This window comes from Onychostoma macrolepis, chromosome 05 (assembly GCF_012432095.1).
Source record: "Onychostoma macrolepis isolate SWU-2019 chromosome 05, ASM1243209v1, whole genome shotgun sequence".
NCBI lineage: Eukaryota > Metazoa > Chordata > Actinopteri > Cypriniformes > Cyprinidae > Onychostoma > Onychostoma macrolepis.
The window spans coordinates 20,318,114-20,344,348 of record NC_081159.1 but is presented as its reverse complement, the minus strand read 5'-3'; the positions used below and the strand labels follow the sequence as shown (position 1 = coordinate 20,344,348).

General features: G+C 37.7%; 1 protein-coding gene across 6 annotated transcripts; it reads right to left on the bottom strand.

Annotated features, from left to right (window-relative positions):
• Positions 1-26,235, bottom strand: snx19a (sorting nexin 19a). 6 transcript variants are annotated; one of them, XM_058775924.1, is made up of 12 exons: positions 26,098-26,235; positions 24,186-25,768; positions 23,889-24,027; positions 23,130-23,230; positions 22,908-23,024; positions 22,693-22,781; positions 22,513-22,606; positions 21,846-21,990; positions 21,453-21,576; positions 1,111-1,295; positions 868-955; positions 1-754 (listed from the first exon to the last, which is right to left on the bottom strand). In XM_058775924.1, exons 2-12 carry the CDS (start codon positions 25,728-25,730, stop codon positions 625-627), a joined length of 2,757 nt encoding a protein of 918 aa, XP_058631907.1. In that variant the 5' UTR covers positions 25,731-25,768; positions 26,098-26,235; the 3' UTR covers positions 1-624. The 6 variants fall into 6 exon arrangements, with proteins under 6 accessions (XP_058631907.1, XP_058631906.1, XP_058631909.1 ...); XM_058775923.1 differs by having other exon boundaries at positions 26,058-26,223; XM_058775926.1 differs by lacking the exon at positions 22,513-22,606 and having other exon boundaries at positions 21,453-21,526; positions 26,058-26,223.

Here is a 26,235-nt window from a genome sequence, read left to right as displayed (position 1 = left end):
CAAAACTACTCCACACGGCTCCAGGGTGTTAATAAAGGACTTCTGAAGCAAAACGAAGCATTAGTTTAAGAAAAATGTAGATTCTTAAAACTTCATAAACCGTTTAGTCCAGCTTCTGGTCTCTCAAGCAGGCACGTTACCGACAAGGCGGTTGAGCGTATGACGTAGGCACCGCAAAAGGTGCAATGTAAGCTCCGGGGAGAAGCTTCGTCATACGCTCATCGTTTCGCTTCAGAAGACCTTTATTAACACCCTGGAGCCGTGTGGAGTAGTTTTGCGATGGATGGGTACTTTTTTTTTTCGGATTCAGAAACGGGCACCATTCACTGCAATTATACAGATTGGAACAGACAGGACAATGTTGAATATAACTCCGAATGTGTTCATGTGAAAGAGGAATGTCAGACACGCCTAGGATGACCTGAGGGCGAGTAAATCTTCGGCTAATTTTCATTTTTGGGTGAACTATCCCTTTAAACCTTAAACTTTAAAGAGACATAGAAATTGTGAGACAAAAACAGCTGTCTACAAAGCCAGCCAAACTGATAAAAACACATCCAAATCTCCTCATCTCAAAACCACAGCACTAATTTTGAAAGAGGGAAGAAAAGAAACATAGTGCCTTTAGGCAGATGATGGTGTTCTCTCTATATCCCCAGGGAGACTCTGAAGTAAAGACCTCTGGAACGTCTCCTCAGAAAATTCTGGAACAAGGAACTCCAGCAGCAGGTCAAAAATACAGTAAACCAAGTGCCTGAATGGCCCCATACAAAATAACACAAGTGTTAATTGTTAATACAATAGTTTATACAGTATAGCAACAAGAGAGATCATTGAAGATTATTTTTTGGATTTAGAATATATAACCTGTTGATACTGGGGTCCTGTAGAGATTCCAGCACATGCTCCCATACCAGCCTGCATTTCTCAGAGCCAAAGATGTCTGTAATTAACTCTACAATTCACACAAAACACAAACAACAATTTTATGTCAGTGCTTGCAATGAAAGCTCTTCATGCACCAGTTACAACGGTAGGTACAATATGAAAAACTCATTCATTCTGAAGATCTTCCATTCAAGCGGCTGTAATGTTGTGGTATGAGCTGACCTGGGAACAGCTGCATGAGGCAGTGTAGGCATTGGAGTCTTGTCTTCTCTCTCTGCTCTGGGCTCCTCTCTGGTCGAGGCACCACAGGCAGCTCACCCCCGGGCCACACTGCATCCTGGAGAACACGCAGGTAGATCACCCAGCATGGGGCGCTGGTTAGGTGGGCTATACCTACGTCTAACCACCTCAGGAAGACAAAAAAAAAAAAGAATAGACCTTAGGATTCTGAGGAGTTTTCAAATACAGTACCATTCTACCATAAGGAAGCATAAGTAGTTTTAAGTGATTCATGTATAAAATTATGTAAAAGTTGAACTCACTCAACTTTAAATGACTCTTATGATCAAAAACATACAGTGTGACCGGTGTAGCCTGATTCCCAACAAACAAATAATTCAATTCTATTAATTACTCTTGTGAGCTAGTTATTTTAAGTGAATGAAAAACAGTGCATGAACAGTGTAGCTCAAGTCACAAGCAAATGACTCTTATGAACCAGTTCTTTTTTGGTGATTCAAAAACATACAGCATAACCATTATAGTTTGATTCCCAAAATAAGTGACGCTTAATAGCAGGTTCTTTTTAGTGAATCAAAAACATACAGCGTGACCAGTGTAGCCTGATTCCCAACAAACAAATAACTCTTGTGAGCCAGTTATTTTAAGTGAATGAAAAACATACAGCATGACCAGTGTAGCCCGATTCCCAAATCTAGTGACTCTTATAAGCCGGTTCTTTTTAGAGAATTAAAAACATACAGCGTCACCAGTGTAACCTGATTCCAGAAGCAATTGATTCTTATGAGCTGATTCTTTTTAGAGAATCAAAATCATATCGCATGACAGTATAGCCCTGAAAGAAATTACTCTCATAAGCTGGTTCTTTTAATGAATAAGCATTAGTAGAGAGTGAAATTCTCAAAATTGACATAATAGCTGAATACCAAAATGTATGGGAATTGAATCAAAACATTGAATCAAAATTAGAGCTTGTAAATTGCAATCTAATGAGGAAATCCGTATCAATTGTCAGTCACAGTGTGGCCATGACTAAAAAAAAAATCTTAATTTAAAATCTGTTATGTAATAACATATGCAGTTCAAGTCAATTCAAGTCAAAGTCTTTACAAAGACTTCAGCACCTACACTCCTCTCTGAAAATGTGATACATGTGTCTCGAATGTCAACTGCTCTGGACTATAACCTATTCATTGTCACTCCAGCTAGGCCCTGTCATCACCCCTATCTTTATCCCTCTGTTACTTTCTTTGAAATCTCAAGGCTAATATTATGCACATCAAGCCTCACCACTAAAACAGATCTGCACACTTTAAAATCAGGCAAAGGAAACAAAAACTCCACAAGTGCATGAGACTTAGAAAGCATTAGGTCAGGAGGGGCCAGTGTTCTACTAACAGCTGGCTGAACACATCTCTTTATTTTTCCATTCCTCTGTTATGTGGTGCACGTGTCCCTTGAGCTCTTTGCATGTCATCTGCGTGATTGACAGTGGGGAGCTAAACCGGTCTCCAGGGTTGCGTGCCTGCTCTCCAGAAATAGCGGCTAAAATGATGTGTTTACTCTACACTACACACAAACATACACACAGAAACACTAAGACAGACATACACACATAAACATATTGTAGGAAACTGTAATTCCGAACTAAATACAATTGATATACATTACTCAAAATACTTTTTTGTGGAAACTACCACACAAACACATATCCTCGATGCCTCAGTCAAACACACTTGTGCATGCATGGACACAGACTAAACAACCAGTCATGCTGCACGGTGGAAACAGGTAATCACTGTCGAGACCACAAAAAAACCTTCCAGTAAAATATGATGAAACAAATAATATATTTTCTTCCCTTGTCATATTACTTCATGTGTAGGCCAACTTTCATTTCATTACATCAAGGTAAGTTATAAAATTAAGGATAACTACGAACTAGACATGACTATGAAGTATACAGATATATATATATATTTTATATAGAGAGAGAGAGGATCAAAACCTTTCATCAAAGTTGTCCTAAAACCAAAACAATACCCAACAACTTTGATGAACTTTTTTGATCCACTTCAAATGTTGACTACTGTGTATATATCAGTGCTGTCAAACGATTAATCGTTTTATTTACATAATATATGTGTATACTGTGTATATTTATGTATATATATATATATATATATAAATACAAACACATGCATGTATATATTTAAGAAAAATTTTATGTTTATATATTGAATCTATGTATATATAATATAAAATATAAGAAAAATATATATAAATGTAAATATTTTCAAAATGTATACTGTATGTGTGTATTTATACATAAATACACAGTACACACATATATTATGTAAACAAAAACTTTTTTGGATGCAATTAAATGTTTGACAGCACTTATATACATACACATATAGCATATATATATATATATATATATATATATATATATATATATATATATATATATACACACACACACACACACACACTTATATACACACACATACAGTCATGGCCAAAAATATCGGCACTCTTGGTAAATATGAACAAAGAAGGCTGTGAAAATTAATCTGCATTGATAATCCTTTTGATCTTTCATTTAAAAAAATTCACAAAAATCGAACCTTTCGTTGGATAATAAGAATTTAAAATGGGGGGAAATATCATTATGAAATAAATGTTTTTCTCAAATACACGTTGGACACAATTAATGGCACCCCTAGAAATTCTTATGAGTAAAATATCTCTGAAGTATATTCCCATTCATATTCGTAATTTTGAGTACTCCAGGGTGATTATGAACATGAAATTATCCAGCCATGGCTTCCTGTTTCACAGAAATATAAATAGGAGGGAAAACAAAGACCAAATTCCCTTAATCATCCATCACAATGAGAAAAACCAAAGAATATATTTCTGATGTGCAGCAAAAGATAATTGAGCTTCACAAATTAGTGAAGTGGCTTTAAGAAAAGAGCTAGAGCAGTCAAAATTCCCATTTCCACCATCAGGGCAATAATTAAGAATTTCCAATCAACATAAAATGTTATGAAACTATCTGGAAGAGGACGTGTGTCTATATCGTCCTAATGCACGGTGAGAAGGAGAGTTTGAGTGGCTAAAGACTCTCCAAGGACCACAGCTGGAGAATTGCAGAAAATAGTTGAATCTCGGGGTCAGAAAACCTAAAAAAACTAATTGTCAAACAGCACCTACATCACCACATGGGGTTTCAAGAAAAATTCTCCTAGCTCATCCAAAAACAAACTCCAGCATATTCAGTTATCAGACACGACTGGAACTTCAAATGGGACTGGCTTCTATGGTCAGATGAAAAAAATAAATAAAAAAAGAGCTTTTTAGCAGCAAACACTCAAGATTGGTTTGGTGAACACAGGAATAAAAAGTACCCCATGTGTACAATGAAATGAAATGTTCAATGCTGTATTTTTGATGTTGTGGGCCTATATTTCTGCTAGAAGTCCTGGACATCTTGTTTAGATGCATGGCGTCATGGATTCTATCAAATACCAACAGATAAAAAAATCAATAAGTGACTGGCTCTGTTAGAAATCTTATAATGGGCCATGTTTGGATCTTCCAACCGTACAATAATCCAAATACAAACCTCAAAAACGGGTCACTGAGCACAAAACCAAGCTTCTGCTATGGCCATTCCAGTCCTCTGACCTGAACCTAATAGAAAATGAGTGGGGAGAACTGAAGATAAGAAGCATCAACATGGAGCTGGGAATCTAAAGGGTCTGGAGTGATTCTGGATGAAGGAATGGTCTCTGATCTCTTGTCAGGTGTTCTCTAACCTCATCAGGCATTATAGGAGAAAATTTTGAGCTGTTAAACTGGCAAATGGAGGTTTCAAACAGTATTGAATAAAAGGGTGCCGTTAATTGTGGCCAATGTGTATTAGAGAAAATCATTTATTTCATAATGATATTTCCCCCCATTTCACATTTTTATTATCCAATGAAAGCTTAGATTTTTGTGAATTCTTTAAATAAAAGATCAAAAGGATTGACAATGCAGATTAATTTTCACAGCCTTCATTGATCATATTTACCAAGGGTGCCGATATTTTTGGTCATGACTGTATATGTACATACTAGTGCTGGGCAACAATTAATATTATATATATATATATATATATATATATATATATATACACACACACACACACACACACACACACACAGGTGTTATACACACACAGGTGTTAACTTGTATATTATATTCATTCATTACACACAGACTGATATATTTCAAATGTTTATTTCTTTTAATTTTGATGATTAGAGCTTACAGCTCATGAAAGTCAAAAATCAGTATCTCAAAATATTAGAATATTTACATTTGAGTTTGAATAAATGACCATCCCTACAGTATAAATTCTGGGTATCTCTTGTTCTTTGAAACCACATTAATGGGGAAGACTGCTGACTTGGCAATGATCCAGAAGACGAACACTGACACCCTCCACAAAGAGGGTAAGTCACAGAAGGTCATTACTGAAAGGTGTGGCTGATTACAGAGTGCTGTATCAAAGCATATTAAATGCAAAGTTGACTGGAAGGAAGAATTTGGGTAGGAAAAGGTGCACAAGCAACAGGAATGACCGCAAGCTTGAGAATACAGTCAAGCAAAGCCGATTCAAACACTTGGGAGAGCTTCACAAGGAGAGAACTGAAGCTGGAGTCAGTGCATCAAGAGTCACCACAATCAGACGTCTTCAGGAAAAGGGCTACCAAGCCACTTCTGAACCAGAGACAATGTCAGAAGCGTCTTACCTGGGCTGTGGAGAAAAAGAACTGGACTGTTGCTCAGTGGTCCAAAGTCCTCTTTTCAGATGAAAGTAAATTTTACATTTCATTTGGAAATCAAGGTCCCAGAGTCTGAAGGAAGAGTGGAGAGGCACAGAATCCATGTTGCTTGAAGTCCAGTGTGAAGTTTCCACAGTCAGTGATGATTTGGGCTGCCATGTCATCTGCTGGTGTTGGTCCACTGTGTTTTCTGATGTCCACAGTCAACGCAGCCATCTACCAGGAAATTTTAGAGCACTTCATGCTTCCTTCTGTTGACAAGCTTTATGGAGATGCTGATTTCATTTTCCAGCAGGACTTGGCACCTGCCCACACTGCCAAAGGTACCAAAAGCTGGTTCAATGACCATAGTGTTACTGTGCTTGATTGGCCAGCAAACTCGCCTGACCTGAACCCCATAGAGAATCTATGGGGTATTGTGAAGAGGAAGATGAGAGACACCAGACCCAACAATGCAGAAGAGCTGAAGGCCACTATCAGAGCAACCTGGGCTCTCATAACACCTGAGCAGTGCCACAGACTGATCGACTCCATGCCACGCTGCATTGCTGCAGTAATTCAGGCAAAAGGAGCCCCAACTAAGTATTGAGTGCTGTACATGCTCATACTTTTCATTTTCATACTTTTCAGTTGGCCAAGATTTCTAAAAATCCTTTCTTTGTAGTAATATTCTAATATTTTGAGATACTGATTTTTGACTTTCATGAGCTGTAAGCTCTAATCATCAAAATTAAAAGAAATAAACATTTGAAATATATCAGTCTGTGTGTAATGAATGAATATAATATACAAGTTTCACTTTTTGAATGGAATTAGTGAAATAAATCAACTTTTTGATGATATTCTAATTATATGACCAGCACCTGTATATACACAGGGCCTAAAATTAACACTCGCCAAGCGCCAAATGCGAGTAAAAATTGAAGTTGGCGAGTACATGTAACCGTGTCAGTCGCCAGTTGGCGGGTAAAACTTTTCCGAAACATAATGCAATGTAGTAAGAACAACCGCCAGTTTTTAAAGAGATTCGCTGTTTCTGACTTGAGCGAATAAAATAATCTTCTTTTCCCAAGATGAGCTCATCGTGACTGGTTAGCTGTTCTGTCATAAGCGACAAGAGCGAATCAAATAACAGGATACAAACGGGCTGATAAGGTCAGAGCAGTGTGATGCCAGCTTGTCCCTAGACACGATTCCAATAACTTTTACCTGAGAATATATTGCTGCTTCATTTCGGAAGTTTAACTTTTCCCTTCTTTATTCTTCATAACTCAAGAATGTGGCGACACATACCTGAGGTTACGCCGCAGAAACCGGTGCAGTGAAGTAGGCTACACTCGTCTGTACACATACACCGAGCCGCAGTACACAGCGCACCAGTTTAGCGCTTCAACGGACGAAAACACACACAATTATGTTAAAATACGCGGTCTTGGCCAGTTACCTCGTAAACGTAGTCTTAAATGAGTTATAAAGTCTTAAATGACCGTAAAGAGTTTGGAGAAAATAGGATGTGTCAGATCGAGTCATGTGCATCAGGTTTTAAAGAGACAGCACTGCTTTTAAAATAAAACCTGCTGAAGTCTGTCATTGATGTAAATCAAGGAACAAAAGAAAAAGAGAGATCACTCGACTGCTCTAGTCGCTGATTAATAAAGATTAATCTGTATAGCTTATGCATATGCAATTTATAGTTTATGTGAATATTGTTATCACTTAATATTTCAGAGCCTATTAAATGTAAAAAATAATGGCTTTCAATACTATGTTGAATGGCTGTAATGAATAGGTAAAATCGAGGGGAAATGCATTTAATAGAGACATCATGCAGTAGCAGTATTGGTGTCAATACTTCATTAATAATAGGCTACTTAGTAAAAAGATGCCATTAAAAACACATTTAAAATATACTATCTTTATGTTGTTTCTACGTTAATTTGGAGGTTCAGTGTGAAATTATGACAATATAAATATGCGATTAATTATGATTAATTACAAAAAATGTGTGATTTTTTTTTTTAATCGATTGACAGAAAGCACTAATGTTAACCTTTTATAGATTTTAGATTTCAATTTAATAGGTCCCCCCAGAAAGAGATCGGGACGGCCCCTACCCCCTTGGCCACCTTTAAATTTTCAGTTCAATATGACCCTCAAATGAAGCCCTGCTCTAATCCGTTAACATGTGGAAAAAATACGTACCACATTCACACTGCAAACTGAGTATGTGTGAAACAGGCGTAACACGATGGCCTGCTCCGTTTGCCGAACAAGAATCTCAACGATGACTGCCTGTTTTGCAAAAGAGTTTCATGGCCGGTAAAAAAATCTTTTGGCTGGTAAATTTTATCACGTCACCGCCATTGGCAGGTGTGGCAAAAGTTAGTTTTAGGCCCTGTATATTATATATATATATATATATATATATATATATATATATATATATATATATTAGGTGTCAACATTAACGCTTAACGATGCGATTAATCAAACTAATTTAACGCGTTAATATTTTTTTAACGCAGATTAATCGTTTGATAAGGTTGGACCCCAACTTCTTTCCGTCATCGCAGCGCAGAAGGTTATCTATCATTGTGTGATGAGGGTACAGCACCAGTGTTGCCAGGGTAACGGCACAAGTGGGCTATTTTGAAAATACAGTCACGGGAAAAAATAACAGAGCCGTGGGTTGCGGGTTTTTTGGGCTACTTTTTTAATGTACCGTGGCCGCTCAAAGTGTATATAGACAAATAAAAATTTAAATAGATCCTTTTACTAATGTGTATTATACTTGGAATTTATCCATGGCAACTTAAGAACAGAGAGGCGGTTATAACATCAAACAACGTGAGTTTTAGCAGAGCAGCAGAAATAAACATGACAACAGCCACTATAGATTATATAAGATAATAAACACACGATTACGATAGATATGGTCTGTATGTGATTTTCTTGAGATGAATGTGTAAGCATCTGAAATGCTAATTTGTGCAGCGATATAAAAGGCTATAAATAGCATATTTTAACAACAGTAAACGACCAAATTCCACGTGTGATCATAAAAGGAAGTTATTACAAACACTCGATGGTGGTTTGAAGTGAGTTCTGAGTAAAAGTGTATTATTAATCTCATGAATTGTCTTATGAAGCATGATGCTAATGTTAGCTCTAATGCAGCTGCAGAACAGGTCCAATTCTTCTTCATAATGCATTTTGTCATAATACTTAACGTAAGGTCGCAAGAAATGTTTTGTTGTATTCATTCATTCATTCATTCATTCAAGAAATGTTTTGTTGTATTTATTTAGAAATACTTTTGATAATAGTTGGGTAAATGTATACTGGGATTGAGCGATGTGGCTTGGTAAATGTTTTATTGCCAGTTTAAAGGCTGATAATGGCTGAATAAAAACAAAAGAATAATGATAAAAGAATAATAAGGATTATGTCTCATACCTGGCGGAAGTGTGAAAGGTTCTGCTTCCTTAAACTAGTTTCATGCATTTCTTTTTCAACACATTTACAGGTAAATCCTAGTATTTTAAGTTTGTGATTAATCATGATTAAATCACAGTTCATGACTTTGATTAACGCAATTAAATTTTTAATCTATTGACAGCACTAATATATATATATATATATATATATATATATATATATATATATATACATACATACACACACACACACACACACACAGTGGGGAAAAAAATTATTTGATCCCCTGCTGATTTTGTACATTTGCCCACTGACAAAGAAATGATCAGTCAATAATTTTAATGGTACACTCTTAAAAAAAAAAAAAAAAGCTGGGTTAAATACAACCCAGCGCTGGGTAAAATTAGGACAAACTCAGCGATTGGGTTGTTTTCAACCAACAGTTGGGTTAAATGTTTAACCCAAACTTCTGGGCAGTAACCCAACCGCTGGGTCAAAACAACATTAATTTACATTTTAATGAGTGAAATAAGTATTTGATCGCCTATCAATCAGCAAGATTTCTGGCTCCCAGGTGTCTTTTATATATATATAAGAATGAAATCATGCAAGTTTTGCTATCCTGAATGTAAAGATTCATAAACTAGGAGACAATTAAAGAAAACAGCTGTTTGTTTAAAAATTGTATAAATGTTTGTGGATGGATATATAAGTTAGAGATGTGACATAACCTCTGTACAACATCTAACAGCTCCAAATGATCACTTCTTTCACAATAAAAATGTACTGTACTTCCACACAAGTTGAAAAACATGACATTATGCATGACTTTCTCTGATTCCCACATTGCGTTCTTTATCCACACTGCGTCCTTTAACCTCCTCTCACTTAAAAAGCAAGGTTTTATTGATTTTGATTCTCATCACACAGTCTTCTGCCAAGACATAAAAGAAAATATGGCGAGGCTTTAGTTCAGATAACACAAAAACCATAAAATCATTGGGTTATACAACAATATGTTCTAGTACAAGTATACACAGAATAATAATCAAATCTGACCCCTTGACAGACAGGTTTTTATCTAACAATCTCTGTGTCCATGTGTATGTGCATAAAAGAAACAGACAGAACTAGAAAGAGAAAAGAGAAAACAAAAACACACAGGTTCAAAAGAGAAGCTCTGTCCCATCCAATCACTTTAAAAGCACTGCACACACTTCAACGTCCTTACTGAAGTTCATCTCATTCAGTTTAAGTCAAAATGTATCACAGTTTCCACAAAATGCTGAGCAGCACAACTGTTTTCAACAATGATAATAATAAAAAATGTTTCTTGAGCAGCACATCAGCATAGACTGATTTCTGAAGGGTCATGTGATGCTGAAGACTCGAGTAATGGCTGCTAAAACTTCAGCTTTGCCATCACAGGATTAATTTAGATTTTAAAATTATGATAAAATATAAAACAGTTCAATTGTAAATAAATAAATACAATCAGTACGTTCAGCAAACAATACCAGATTTCACACTAGTGCAAATGGCAATAGTGTAAAAGAAACCGAATGATGGGGAATGCTGGACAATTGTCCCATAATTCAGGTGTATTTTGTTATATCCTGTGCTATGATTTTACTTCTCCACTGACTGAAGAGTAAAGACAGCTGACAGAGCCACTGATCTAATTTCATTTGGCTACCTGTCAGACTCAATCACCCATTTTCAGATCACCTAACAAAAAGGCAAATGTCTGGCAAAAATAAAAAGACAGCTGTCTGAAAATGGCAAACTCTATGCTAAGTTAATTATTTCTTTTGGGAACAAAGGAAGAAGCAGTCTGTACTCTGACTTTATTTTTTTAAGTCATACCTACGACATCAACTATATAACCACTTGTGTTAAGACGTAGACCTTAATGGTGTGTGCTGCCCCCTTGTGGTACAAACTAAAGCAATCTGCTGATGGTCAACCTGTGTTACAGTGAGGAAAATAAGTATTTGAACACCCTGCTATTTTGCAAGTTCTCCCACTTAGAAATCATGGAGGGGTCTGAAATTGTCATCGTAGGTGCATGTCCACTGTGAGAGACATAATCTAAAAAAAAATCCAGAAATCACAATGTATGATTTTTAACTATTTATTTGTATGATACAGCTGCAAATAAGTATTTGAACACCTGTCTTATCAGCTAGAATTCTGACCCTCAAAGACCTGTTAGTCTGCCTTTAAAATGTCCACCTCCACTCCATTTATTATCCTAAATTAGATGCACCTGTTTGAGGTCGTTAGCTGCATAAAGACACCTGTCCACCCCATACAATCAGTAAGAATCCAACTACTAACATGGCCAAGACCAAAGAGCTGTCCAAAGACACTAGAGACAAAATTGTACACCTCCACAAGGCTGGAAAGGGCTACGGGAAATTGCCAAGCAGCTTGGTGAAAAAGGTCCACTGTTGAAGCAATCATTAGAAAATGGAAGAAGCTAAACATGACTGTCAATCTCCCTCGGACTGGGGCTCCATGCAAGATCTCACCTCGTGGGGTCTCAATGATCCTAAGAAAGGTGAGAAATCAGCCCAGAACTACACGGGAGGAGCTGGTCAATGACCTGAAAAGAGCTGGGACCACCGTTTCCAAGGTTACTGTTGGTAATACACTAAGACGTCATGGTTTGAAATCATGCATGGCACGGAAGGTTCCCCTGCTTAAACCAGCACATGTCCAGGCCCAACTTAAGTTTGCCAATGACCATTTGGATGATCCAGAGGAGTCATGGGAGAAAGTCATGTGGTCAGATGAGACCAAAATAGAACTTTTTGGTCATAATTCCACTAAACGTGTTTGGAGGAAGAAGAATGATGAGTACCATCCCAAGAACACCATCCCTACTGTGAAGCATGGGGGTGGTAGCATCATGCTTTGGGGGTGTTTTTCTGCACATGGGACAGGGTGACTGCACTGTATTAAGGAGAGGATGACTGGGGCCATGTATTGCGAGATTTTGGGGAACAACCTCCTTCCCTCAGTTAGAGCATTGAAGATGGGTCGAGGCTGGGTCTTCCAACATGACAATGACCAAGCACACAGCCAGGATAACCAAGGAGTGGCTCTGTAAGAAGCATATCAAGGTTCTGGCGTGGCCTAGCCAGTCTCCAGACCTAAACCCAATAGAGAATCTTTGACGGGAGCTCAAACTCCGTGTTTCTCAGCGACAGGCCAGAAACCTGACTGATCTAGAGAAGATCTGTGTGGAGGAGTGAGCCAAAATCCCTCCTGCAGTGTGTGCAAACCTGGTGAAAAACTACAGGAAACGTTTGACCTCTGTAATTGCAAACAAAGGCTACTGTACCAAATATTAACATTGATTTTCTCAGGTGTTCAAATACTTATTTGCAGCTGTATCATACAAATAAATAGTTAAAAATCATACATTGTGATTTCTGGATTTTTTTAGATTATGTCTCTCACAGTGGACATGCACCTACGATGACAATTTCAGACCCTCCATGATTTCTAAGTGGGAGAACTTGCAAAATAGCAGGGTGTTCAAATACTTATTTTCCTCACTGTATGAGTGCATATGAATGTCCATGTTTCTGCTGTTTTGATGTCTCCTGACACGTTTTATAAAAACAGAAAAAATGCACAACGCTAGGCTAGGGTTTTTTTTAGAGTAGGGTTTAAGTGAATATATTTTTGACGTTTGTACCATTTAGAATGATCAGCGTCAGACCACAGAATGATTTTCTTGAGTATGTGTGGATCTACTGGGACCTGCTCATTTGACCTGGGATTTTACAGTTACTGTGTAAGTGAGTTCATGCAGTAAGTCATCTACATCTGTTCAAAATTATTGCCAGCAAATCTGGAAAGTGTCAGCTAAGAAAGGTCAGCCAACAGTGGACTAATAATATTAAATGAAGAAATCTTGTCATAACGAAGAGAGCAAGATTTTTTTTAGTGCAAATTGTTTACAGAGGAGCATCATTTTCAGTACAACACAAGCTCTCCGGAACCCCCAAACACAGTCAGATCTTCTCTTTACAACTGAATCTATGATTTATACTACTAGACACGCACATGATGGAGTTCTCGGAATTAGGTTTAATTAACTGGCATAATGCAACATGAAAACAGAACGAAAACATCAGAACAGATGATTTTCACACACACAGACCATAAGGACCAAACAGTATTCAGCCAAGATGCTCTAGTGGTGACATGAGGTCTGCTGCAGAAATATACAACCCACTGTGGTGTTTATGCCACCACATTAAATGGGCATCTCCAAATCCAGCGACTGGACGAAACAGGATCTAGTCAGCACTGAAATCAAAAAGGCCAATGCATCCTAACCCAGTGACTTCATAGCAATGTCAGTGTACACAGCAAGAACATTCCCGGCCCACGTTTGGTTTACATTTCCAGTGGGACATTTTATTCTCGGACAGCAGTACCCTGCTGACAAAAGACTGGAGCAGTTTGTTCGTCTGGGGCATTAATGCTGGTTTGCAAGTGCAAAATGTGGCCTGTGTCCGCATTTGTTTGTAGGCAGGTAAACTGCACAGTATATTCTACAAAAGATGGAATTTCAACTGGAAGTACAAGCCTTTACCTACTGGGGTTGTACACTGGTTAAAATCATTAGGCTGGTGATAAAAATCCACAATTGCAAGGTATGAAGCCCAGTTGTGACATATAAAGCCTTACTGGGAGATGTAAAGTCATATGTGACCCTGGACCACAAAACCAGTGTTAAGTCGCTTGGGTATATTTGTAGCAATGGCCAAAAATACATTGTATGGGTAAAAATTATCAATATTTCTTTTATGCCAAAAATTATTAGGATATTAAGTAAAGATCATGTTCCATGAAGATATTTTGTAAATTTCTTACTGTAAATATATCAAAACTTAATTTTTGATTGGTAATATGCATTGCTAAGAACTTAATTTGGACAACTTTAAAGGCGACTTTCTCAATATTTTGATTTTTTTGCACCCTCAGATTCCAGATTTTCAAATAGTTGTATCTCGGCCAAATATTATCTGATCCTAACAAACCATACATCAATGGAAAGCTTATTTATTTATTTTGAAAAATTGACACTTAAGACTGGTTTTATGGTCCAGGGTCACATATATGAAAAACTTTTAGTTTTGTTTTAGACCAACAATAACTTTGTCAAAGCCAGACATCAGTGCCGGCCCGTAACTGAAGTAGCGACAGATCTTTTCTTCTGTATTGTGACATAGATCTGAATGAAACAGACTATTGAAAAAGGGAAAAAATCATATGTAGGGCAGGAATCGTTTGTTGATTAGATAGCAGCAAGCTGGCTGAATGTGAGCTTGCAGTCAATTGTAAGAATGGAGTGGAGATTTGATTAGAAATTACGAGGTCAAAAAATAAAATATGCACGGTTGATCATTCATAATAAGATCAATAGCATGCATTAAAAAACAGATATGCTGAATATTTATTTCATGCTGACTTTAAGCAAGGCATTTAATGCCATGCCACTTACAATTATGTTTACTTCTCAAATAATCATGCGTGTACCTGTATTATTCTAACATTCCAGCAAGTCAGTGACTATGATCTTTTTGTGTATCAGCACCAGTGTTGGGGGTAACCATAGACTGTAAAAGAGATGGACGACGCGTCTCCGCTTCCTTCCACTATAGAAAAGTGAAGCGAATACATCTCAGTATGGCCGCTGCCATCTTGAGTAAATGACGTCATTTGGAGCCCGAGTCTGCGCAGTAGAGATTCATTTGGAGCCCGAGTCTGCGCGGTAGTGTCGTGAGGTGTAGCCGCGGAATCAAACTCCCGCCCAAATTCCCGCAGACCCAATCAACCATAACGACACACCCCCTTTTTATAGCATCAAATTACTAGCTAAAATCAAACGTATCACAAAAATGAACAATTGAACATATATCAGCGTGATAACAATTACCTTAAATGACCAAAACCATATTTTGGAAAATTGTATTGGAAGTGTAATTTATTTTTTTATTTTAACTGAAGTCCCATTCGTTTACATGGAGAGGGCGGGGTTTATGACCTGTACTGCAGCCAGCCACTAGGGGGCGATCAAAGAGCCCGCAGCTTCAATTTTAAGGACGAGTGAGACACATCCGGGGGTAACGCATTACAAGTAACGCAAGTTCCGTAATCAGATTACTTTTTTCAAGTAACTAGTAAAGTAACGCATTACTTTTTAATTTACAAGAAAATATCTGAGTTACTTTTTCAAAAAAGTAAGGCCAGTTACTTTTTTCCCCATTTACTGACTGACAGTTCTTCTGTCCCCACGTTGAGAGAAATCGGAAGTACAGAGGCATTGTGTGCGCTGTGTGAACATGATGTTACTGTAGTTCTAGACTAAATGTGAATATGTATTAATTCATCCCACTTGCAAAAAAAAAAAACAGATTTAGTATTCATCAAAATGAATTAAAACGATATTAAAAGAATATGACGCAAACCTACAATAATTAAATGTTAAACAACACAAATGTATCTAATCTCATTTTATTAACCCATGTCTTTGCTGCTGACCTTTGATGATCTAGTTCAACCACACTAATGAGCAAAAATGACTTTAGATAAACTAACAATTGTGCTTCATTGTTTTTTTATTGCTGAAGACTGTTGAACCTTCTTCTCCTGCGTTCTACTGTACAGACGTTAATTTACTTTTCCTTCAGCCTGAGGTTTATTCATTACACTTTTTGGTGCGAAAGGGCTTTTACATTTGCTATAAATAGAACTTCTTATATTAAAAACAATCAAGCCCTGCTCACATTTAAAAAGTAATGCAAAAGTAATGCAAAAGTAACGCAAAAGTAACGTAACGCATTACTTTCCATAAAAAGTAACTAAGTAAAGTAATTACCGTATTATCCCGAATATAAGACGACCCCCCCTTTTTCCAGATGTACCTTTTGGAAATTTTAATTTTTGTTTTGAAAGTAAAATACTGGTAAAATGTACCAACAATGACATTGAAAAATATACACTTTTTGATATACCATTGAAATAACAGGTAGCCCATCTGAATTATATAACATTTAGGCTATCCATCTCATAGTAGCCTACCAAAATTTTATTAACAGTAGAAGTGAAATCTTATTGTAGTCTTCAAATCTGGGTACTGTCTTGTTTTAAAATCACTTACAAAGGAAGTTTGGTCCCATCAGATCAGGCTAACATGTCTGTCACGACTCATGCCGCCGTAAGCATTTTCTTTTTCTTTTGTTTTCACTCGCGATCTTCTAACATTATTACAACACACATTACATTACATATTTCATGGCACACTCGTTTTGGCGCCACCTATTGTTGTGGGTGTATTACTGACATGTCAAAGTCTAGACCCCGAATATCAGACGACCGCGTTTTTTCAGATGTATTTCCAAGAAAAAAAACATCGTCTTATATTCGGGTCAATACGGTAGTTACTTTTTTAGGGAGTAACGCAATATTGTAATGCATTACTTTTAAAAGTAATTTTCCCCAACACCGATCAGCACTCTTCTACCGTACATGTTCAAAGCATGAAGAGTGTGTGCTGAAGCCAAGGCACATCACACACATTGAGCACACAGAGAAGGAAGTAAATGGACCAAAACAGTTAGATGATAACCCTGTTTGAAGATGTTCCATCCCCAGTGATGCCAATACCGTACATGCTTTGAACCACAGAGAGCCATAAGTTCCAAGATTACTGTCCAGCTAAGCACCAGAGAAACTCCCCAGTTCTGGAACAACAAACAGAAAGCTTTCATGATTATTCTGTGGCAAGTTGATCCACTTGAACAAATAGCTGTTGGGGGAGCAATGATTCAGTTTGAAACCAGACAGATAAGACACACTCGCTAACAGTTTGAAAACGGTTGGCCAAACTAAACAAACACATTACTGGCAAATGGTGAAATTGGTCTTACATGATATATGCGAAGCAGACATATGAACAGACTGTCCTGAAGCGCCTGTGAGCTGGCGATAAGTGTGGAGATATAAAACAGCTATGGCTATTTTACAAGGCCAAGATGCTGACATGAAGATGAGACTAAAGAGGACCTCAGTCTCTAATCCCAGTCACACTTTAAGTCAAAATCCATCACGGCAAAGCTGTTAGAGAAAAGGCGAGCATTACCATATGTCTGGCCATCTCTGTCTTGGCTTTCAAGGAGACAGGATGAAGAGGGAAGGTCAGTGAGGCTTGAATATTTGTTGCTCGTTTCCATATTATTAGAAATTTCCGGAACTCCAGGTCCCAACGACATGCTGTGATGAAGTTTGTACTGGACAGTCAAATGTTTACCAGATGGAGTCAGGAGTGATGAAGACATGAGTAAGATGGGACACCTAGTACATTTTTTATAACTAATAAATATAGGCATTTTATGTGTTATGGAAAGAACTTAAATTCTAAAAATTTAATTGATTGCTGCTTACAATAATTTTATATGGGCGCAAATAAAAGTGAAAGAATGCCCTGGAGCTCTAAGGAACTACATTTTTTTAAGGAACAAAAGCAACATTGTTATATATTCAGAGTTTCAAAGAGCACTTCCCTGTCAATCTTCAGCACTATAGCAAAAGAAATCACATTTTACCTGTACATGAATTTGATGGATACTGAATGTGATGCAATAAAAGATGATGTACCTCAAAAAATGGCAAGAAGTGTCTTTATATAGAGAAGGGCTGGTCCTTTTAATGAATAGTTCAAAAAGTAGAGCTACCAGTTTGAGTAGTTCAAGTCATGAATTACGCAAGCACAAAAACACATGCATATGCTCAAGACACTGCATATGCTTACATTCAAATCCTGTCAATACATTGTGTGTGTTTATAGGAATACCTGCACACAGTAAAGACCAGTACTCAATAACCGGTCAAGCAATCTGAGCAACTGACCTCTGCATTAACACTTCATACATTTAAAACCCAGCATCTAAACTACCTCTCACCCCGAATCCAGCACCAGAACATTCTGTGCACCTCTTTCACAGGAAGTATTTCTCTAAAACTGCAGCCATCCTAATTATACTTAGTATCATTTGTTGTACTGACCCCGAAGCACATGGGAAAAAAAATGCCGGAGTAATTGCACATGGAATAGTTAAGACGATGTCATGCGTAAAAAATAGCTTTAGATTCAGCTGACATAAGATGCTGATTTTAGCCACACTAATTAACACCTGTCCTGTTCTGGTGATGTCATACAGACAAGGGCAGCATCAACTGTCACATCATTTAACAGACATAAGGCCCATCCTAATATAACCTTCCAGAAAAACACGTTTGGCTTATGTGTATCGCGTTTTAATAAGGGCGAGGCCAAAATTCTAACTTTATCCCAAACCTAAATACGGCAATGCGAGAAACACATGCTCAAAGTGACCAGACAAGGCCTCAAGGAGAATTGCAGACACATGGCCTACTTATTTAATGAAGCACTAAAATCTGAGCATATATTAACGTACAAATGCAAACCAAGGAATGGCTAGCTAATCTGCATACATTTTTTTTGTGTGTTTTTCTGCTTCTGTTTGAGATTATTGCATTTATATTTATGCATTTGCTAGGCACTTTTATTCAAATATTGCATTTAAGGGATATATGCTTTTCTCAGTTCATGCATTTTCTAGGAACTGAACCCACTACTTGCAGTATTTAATCATAAAAAAGGACAAAGCAATGGAGTGTGTTCACATACACAGTCATACATTGTTTATACATAATAACCAGAAAAGGTCATAATAAATGCCTTATTTTGTTCTTGTATCAAATAAAGCTATTGAACTGTAGCAAAAACCAAAGAGCAGAGGGTGTTTGTGTGAGAAATTTTGATAACACTTTACTTTAAGCCTTAAAATGCACCTTATAATGCATTGTATGATCTCATGAATATTTGTAATACATAATACGTATCTACTCAGTGTTACACCTTACGAAATTATAATGCATTTAAACCAATTTCAGATGGAACAAGGAATCTGCAGTTATTATAATTCCTTTTAACTTTGCTTACAACCATATCTAATTCATTACAGTATATATTATGAATACCCTTACAATGTACTATACATAAGGGCATCAAGTAAAGAGTAATCTAAAAATTTCACAATCTTTTGTAAATGCGGTTTTCTTGCATTGTCAGATTTGGATAATCGTAAACTCATTTTTGAAAGTTGTATGCATAATGTATTGACTTTATGATGTTACCATTTATAGTATCATTAAACACCAAAAATAAATCTTGTGAAAGGTTTTACAGAAAAAAATAATAATAATTCAGCAGTAAAATCTATATTTTGATTCTGTACTCGTTAAACCAATAAACAACCTTTCTCTGACTGCTCAGAGAGAAACAAATAAAACATAATTTTGATCTATTGTAGCTGAAGTTGTGTTGGAGTGCATAGGCCTGCTGAAAGCACTGATGGAGGATATTTCACTGTGCGTGCAACAAATATTAATACTGGCACGAGGAGTGAGGTACTCTGGGGAAGCAATAGCACATGCTGTAAAAATGCTGTAATCCTCATGAGGAAGACATGAGCTCACAGGAAGTGTGAACACACCCACATGCATTGTTATGATTCTTCCTTTTAGAGTAAGAAACACCATTAAGTTCAACAGGTGATCAGATAATACAGATTACCAGCTGACAGCGTTACAGTCTCAGGAAATTTACTTGCCTATTCTCACTGGGCCATTGAGTACAAAAAGACTATTTTAAAGTCAACGCCCATTTATCAAACATAACCACCTGTGTACTTTTTAAAAAAAAAACTTGTGTAGACCAGATAACAATCTGTTACCGTACATGAGACAGCTTGTAGGGTGCTGAGATTGTTGCCTTATCTACAATAAATAACAATCATTAAACTAAAGGACTCATTAATCTTGGGACCATACGGCAATCCAGGAACAACGGCCTGTGAGGTCTTTTCACAACATGCTGCTATTTTTTCGCCATCACTTCTCTAACTGCTTATGACAGCTTACATATGTCTGGCCCACACAAATGACGCAAGCCTCTTGAACCAGATGCAATCCTGTTGAATATCTCGCTGGACAGTTATTAGCCAGCCCTGCTGCGGTCCAATCACCTTCCTGCACTTCACCGCTCATTTACTTCTAATTGGGTGGAACGCAGCACATGCACGAGAAACTCTGCTTTCCGTGCTTCTAAAAAATTATTTTCCTTTAAAGTCTTGTGCAGAGGGATGAATGGACAACCATTAATGACCAGCCTCGCCCAAAACAAGTGTTCATTTTTTAATATAATTACATGCTGATTTGCATAATATTAAACATAATTTTAACACGACCCTTCTGTTGTTAAATTTTTTTCTCATAGACTGGTTCAACAAGGGTCTTGTGAAATAAAATTCAGCTTGACAAGGGATTATATTTTCATACTACTATAATTTCATACTAGGTCACCACAATGTCACTTAAACAGACTTGTCTCCAAAGCCAGCATGATGGGATACAGTAATGTCATAAAGGGATACAGGTTTATTACATTACATTACAAGATTCAATGTCTTGATTTTGCTTTGAGTCATGTACAAACTCTAATGTGCTTTAATTAAAAATCCACAATATTACTCAAATTTAACAATGCACTGTTTAAAGGGACAGTCTGCCAAAAATTTAAATCCTGTCATCATTTATTCAGCTTAATGTCTTTCTAAACCTGTATGGCTTTCCTCCTTCTGTGGAACATAACAGAAGCTATTTTAAAGAATGTTTGTAACCAAACAGTTTCGGTTCATTTACAATGAAACCAAAACGGTTGAAACAACACGAGGAAATGACGACAGAATTTTCATTTTTGGATGGACTGTCCCTTTAAATCTGAACAGTGAAAGTGATTACTGGCCATTAATTAGTAGTTTGATCAGTGCATTTACACACAGGGAGGACTATAAAGGATACACCACTAAAATGACCATTAAAATTGTCTTAACTGCTAAGAATTAAAATGAGAGTTGTCAAATGACTGTATCTCACCTTTCAATAAAAGTGCCAAAGAGCAGTCTGATGGTTTTCTGGATGTTTTCTGTACACAGCCAGCTCCACTGGTCCTTCATCAGCAAACACAAGATATTCAGAGCGATATCTGCCAGGGCAGTGTCTGCACCATCACAAACACACAGCAGTTTGAAACATCCAAATATGGCTGTGTAAAGTTAGGGTTAGATTGTATCAGATAAATGCTTTGATTTTACATAAAATAATTAAAACTATAACAAGTTGTAGTTCATCAACACTATACTGCCCTCTCCAGTTTGATCGGGTGTACAACAAGTTCCTTGTCACATTATCAGACACAATTCCAATGCGCATTTGAATATTTAAAAAAGAGTTTCAAGCTCTGGCTTTTAAAGTTCAAGGTTGATCTACCTGCTCCTCTTCCTCTTTTTTCAACAGATCTCTGCTCTCTCGTGAGTCCTCCTCCTGCATAATGACTCTTGACACCCCCGTCCACCTGCTTCTCCTGTTCCTCCACAAACCCCTCCAGATCTGGCAGGGAGAAACCTCGAAGAACCTACAGAAAGAGATGAAAAGAGATGCGTTTGCCATAAACACACAGGGAATCCAATATGAGCCAGTTATTGTTAATGAACCGCTATTGTTTTGCCACAGCTGCTTTACTGCAGAAAGTCAGAGCAAGTCTGCAGATTTTGGCCTTTCAGAGTTGACAGGTTTCACAGAGAAGTGCATAGTGTAATGATGGGCACAGGCTCAGATTTTTTTTTAGCTTCCATGGGTCATCACACATGTTTGATATTTTGAGCAATAAGTAAAAACCCTGCCATTCCATTCCAAAACAATGCATCAATATTATATTAATTATATATACTGTATGTTTATGTTCAGGTTGCATGGACAGACTGCAAGTTACTACAGTAGTCAACGTGTGAAGTGGATCAAAACCTTTCATCAAAGTTGTCCTAAAACCAAAACAATACCCATTCTTGTCTTAGGACAACTTTGATTAACTTTTTTGATCCACTTCAAATGTTGACTACTGTATTTATGTGGCTTTTGCATGACATGAAAGACTCACTGAGCAGCGTTCACTGAAAGAGTATGTCACTTTAGGTTGCAGGCTTGGAACGTTAAGAGTAGGAGCTATTTTACTGGAGAATCTCAGACGGGGTCTGAAATATGAAAGGACAGATTGTGAAATTAAAAACAATAGGAATACTCTCTTGACTTATGTCATCTAAGTCTCAAATATTCTAACTTTCTTTGTGGGTCTCCTTCTTCTGTGGGGCTCTGGGGTTCTGAGCGTGGAAATGCAGTCTTTAGAGTATCCACTATGTTCTCCACCATCTGTTTATATGGGAAACATGTCGTACAGACAAACATGCAAAAAGAAACAGAAATGTCACACTAAAAGTCTTTCTAAACATTAAAAGGAATTTAAGTACAGTATGTCATGTCCCATGATAGAGTGACCTTGTCAATGCGTGAACTTGTTGGCTTCTTCTGGAAAGCTGCTGTGGCATCAGTGTTGAGGGCAAGAAATTCATGCACCTCCTCACTCTTAGCTGCCTCTGGGATGGTGCACAGTTTCTGCAGGAGTCGAAAAGGAAGTTTGAGAGAGAACAAGTTTAGGGTTTTTCATAAAAGTCACATTTCATCTGCCCAAATTTTTATCAGTGAAGGGAAATCTCTTACCCTGAGGAATGATTCCAGTTGGCTTCTCCTGGCTTCCACTTTGTCTGTGTCTAGGTTGCTGAAGGGAAGGTCTGGGAAGAGTTTCTTTGGACCTTTGACATCTTAAATGTGAGCACACATTTTTATTATGGATTAAGGTTGAGATGATGCACCTAACTGTCAACATGACATCTTTGGTTAGAACTATTTATAGTTATAGTTACAATCTCAGTACAGCATGTACAGATATTAAATTTTTACATGAACAATATTTGCCTTTTAAAAGGTTTGAGACTTCAGTGTACTGCCCTGATGGCAAGTACAAAAATACAATAAAAACAGCAATATCAGAAAATATTAATATAGATTTTAATATATTACAATGTAACTCATTCCTGTGATGGCAAAGCAGCCATTACTTCAGTCTTCAGTGTAACATGATCTTTCAGAAATCATTCTAATTTGCTGAGGAAACAATTGCTCAGGAAATAATTTTTATTATTATCAAGGTTAATAGCAGTTGTGGTGCTTAATATTTTTGTGGAAACCATTATGCATTCTTGCAGGATTCTTTGTTAAAAATAAATTTCAAAAGAACAGCAAAAAAAATCTTAATGACCCCAAACGTTTGAAAGGCAGTGTATATTACTTTTTATTATGCAATTCTGACAACATGTACTAATTAGGTCTAATACTACGTAGACCAATATAAAATGCGTTTATGTTTAACATTATGTCACTCAAATAAGCTTACGTTATTGTCGTTTAAAAATGTCTTACTTTTGATCACCTTCCTGAGATCTGGCCTTTCCTCCAAACGGGTCTGCAGATTGAGGAACTCACTGTAGCGCCGGTTCACCATATGATATACAACAGGCTGATCAGACTTTGAGCTCTCTGAATCTCCTGCAGTTCCATACTACGAACACACACAAAGCACCATTGTAAACACAATTAATACTGAATTAGTAAAACAGGTAAAGAAAACACCCCCAAAAATTGCTTTTCATGTTCCAAATTAAATGCAATAAAGAAAATGTCTTCCTGTAATTTCTGACATGTTTCTGAGAATCTCACCTTTATAGTGTAAAGAGTATAAGGATGAGTGCTGTTGCTTCTTTGCTCTTTGGCTGTGCTGGTCCCAGTGATTTGCAAGTTCTGAATAGTTACCGGTCCCTCTAGATTTCCCAAGTTGTCGAAAACTAACGAGTCCAGACCAAGGCTTCTGGGAATGGAATTTGATGTGTAAGTCAGGGGTTGGACTGGACACTCTTCCACTGTTCCCTCCGGTGATGGAGGCTCTGAAATGATCACGTTTTGTCTGAAACATTTCCCCAAAAGACCCAACGTGTCCTCCTCCAGACAAACCAGGCCACAAAAGTCTGTAGGAGACATGCAATCGCAGAAGTTCTCATCATCTGAGTCTGTTCGTTTCAAAGACTCACTAGATATCTGTCTCTCTTCTGAAGAGGGTGAATCCAGGTCATAGTCAGTGTGTCTATAGAGGCGGCTGGTGCGATAGGGAGATCTGAGCAGTTCGGCTGTACTTTGGGTCATTCTTTCTGGAAAAAGAATGCTGGAACTTCTCGTCCCTTGAACATTTTCATCGGAGGACCACTGACTCTGGAAACTTGTTTCAGATGAATCATGAAGGGGGGCTGTGGATACAGACCAAGCTGTCTGCATGCTGGAGGTTTCAGGACAGTTGAAAGTAACTGGGGAGTCACAATCCCAGAAGCTGCCAACAGATTCTTCTTCGTCTTCTGGAGGTGTTTGCTGTGGGCTTGGTGCTTCTTTGTCAGTAGATTGGGTGAATACATCTACAATGGTCTGGTTTAACCAATCTGGATTGGATATTCTTGCCACGAGGGGCAGAACAACATTACAGGTGATGAGCTCTCCCACCATGTACCGGCCTGTTCTTGTTTCCAAGTGAGATTTGGGAATAAGGACGTGCATGAGGAGATCTACCAGTGCTCTGGTGTAGCAGAGCTGGTTAGCTGGGCCAGTTAGGGCAGGGTGAGGCAAATCAGCTCTAGTGTACAATCTCCATAGTTTTTGTGTGTTTGAAAACATTTGGTCAGACTCTTCTTGCAGCGTACGCTGGAGTTCCTTGGCTTGGCTAAAGCTCTGCAGATGGCATCCGCAAAGCTCTAGAACCCTCTGGGCCAGCGCTCTCCGGTCCACCTGCTTTGCCCTCCTCTTCAGTTCAGTGGCCGCCTCCAGCATGGCGTCCCTCACCTCCCATTCGAACTCATCCCCTCCTTTAGAAACAGAACTGCAATACCAGGATGACACAAAGTCACGCACAGCCTTGTCAACGGCACTCTGAATCTCCCAATCCAGTCTTTGTTCACTCTCTGAGGTAGTGTGAACTTCAGGGGACTGACGCAGCGGCAAAAAGTGCTCCAAATGAAGGAGGCTGTTTGCATCCAAAGCGACACGAGATCCCAGCCATCCAGCCAGCACAACCAACAGACTGGTGAAGATGCACAGCAGCCACACATTCACCAGAAGATGGAACAGAACTAACCATGCAATCAAAACTACAACTCCAAGAATGCTCCTCTGCCCCAGTAACTCAGAGAAACTCCAAAGATTTGGATTGGCAGCACCAGGCATTTTGTCACATCTGAGAGCTTAAATTGGAAATGGATGGACTGTCGAATAAATTAATTATAATAATTAAATATAATGTAACATCAGAGCACGTAAAATGCGTTACAAAATAAAATACTAAATGTTAACATCTCAACACGAAGGACAAGAAAGATCTTGTTTTTCAGGTAAACATTTAGTTTTAATCTCTTTATTGCATATCTCATGTGACAGATCGTAATCCATATAAAATATGATTCAAAATAATTAAATAGCCTAATATTTAATCATTTAAATTCCTTGTTTTGCCATGAACTACAGTATTATCATATATAAGTCTGATATACTCACCAACAGAAAAAAAAAAACAAAGTTTTGAGGGAAAATTTACTTTTTCAGCGAGGGTGTGAGCAAATGAGAGGTCACAGTTCCTGATGATCATTGAACCATCCGTGACTGAAACAACCTTCTTCACTGCACATCGTCAGGTAGATGTGCCCAAAAGCTGTCTATGAGATGGTAAGTATAC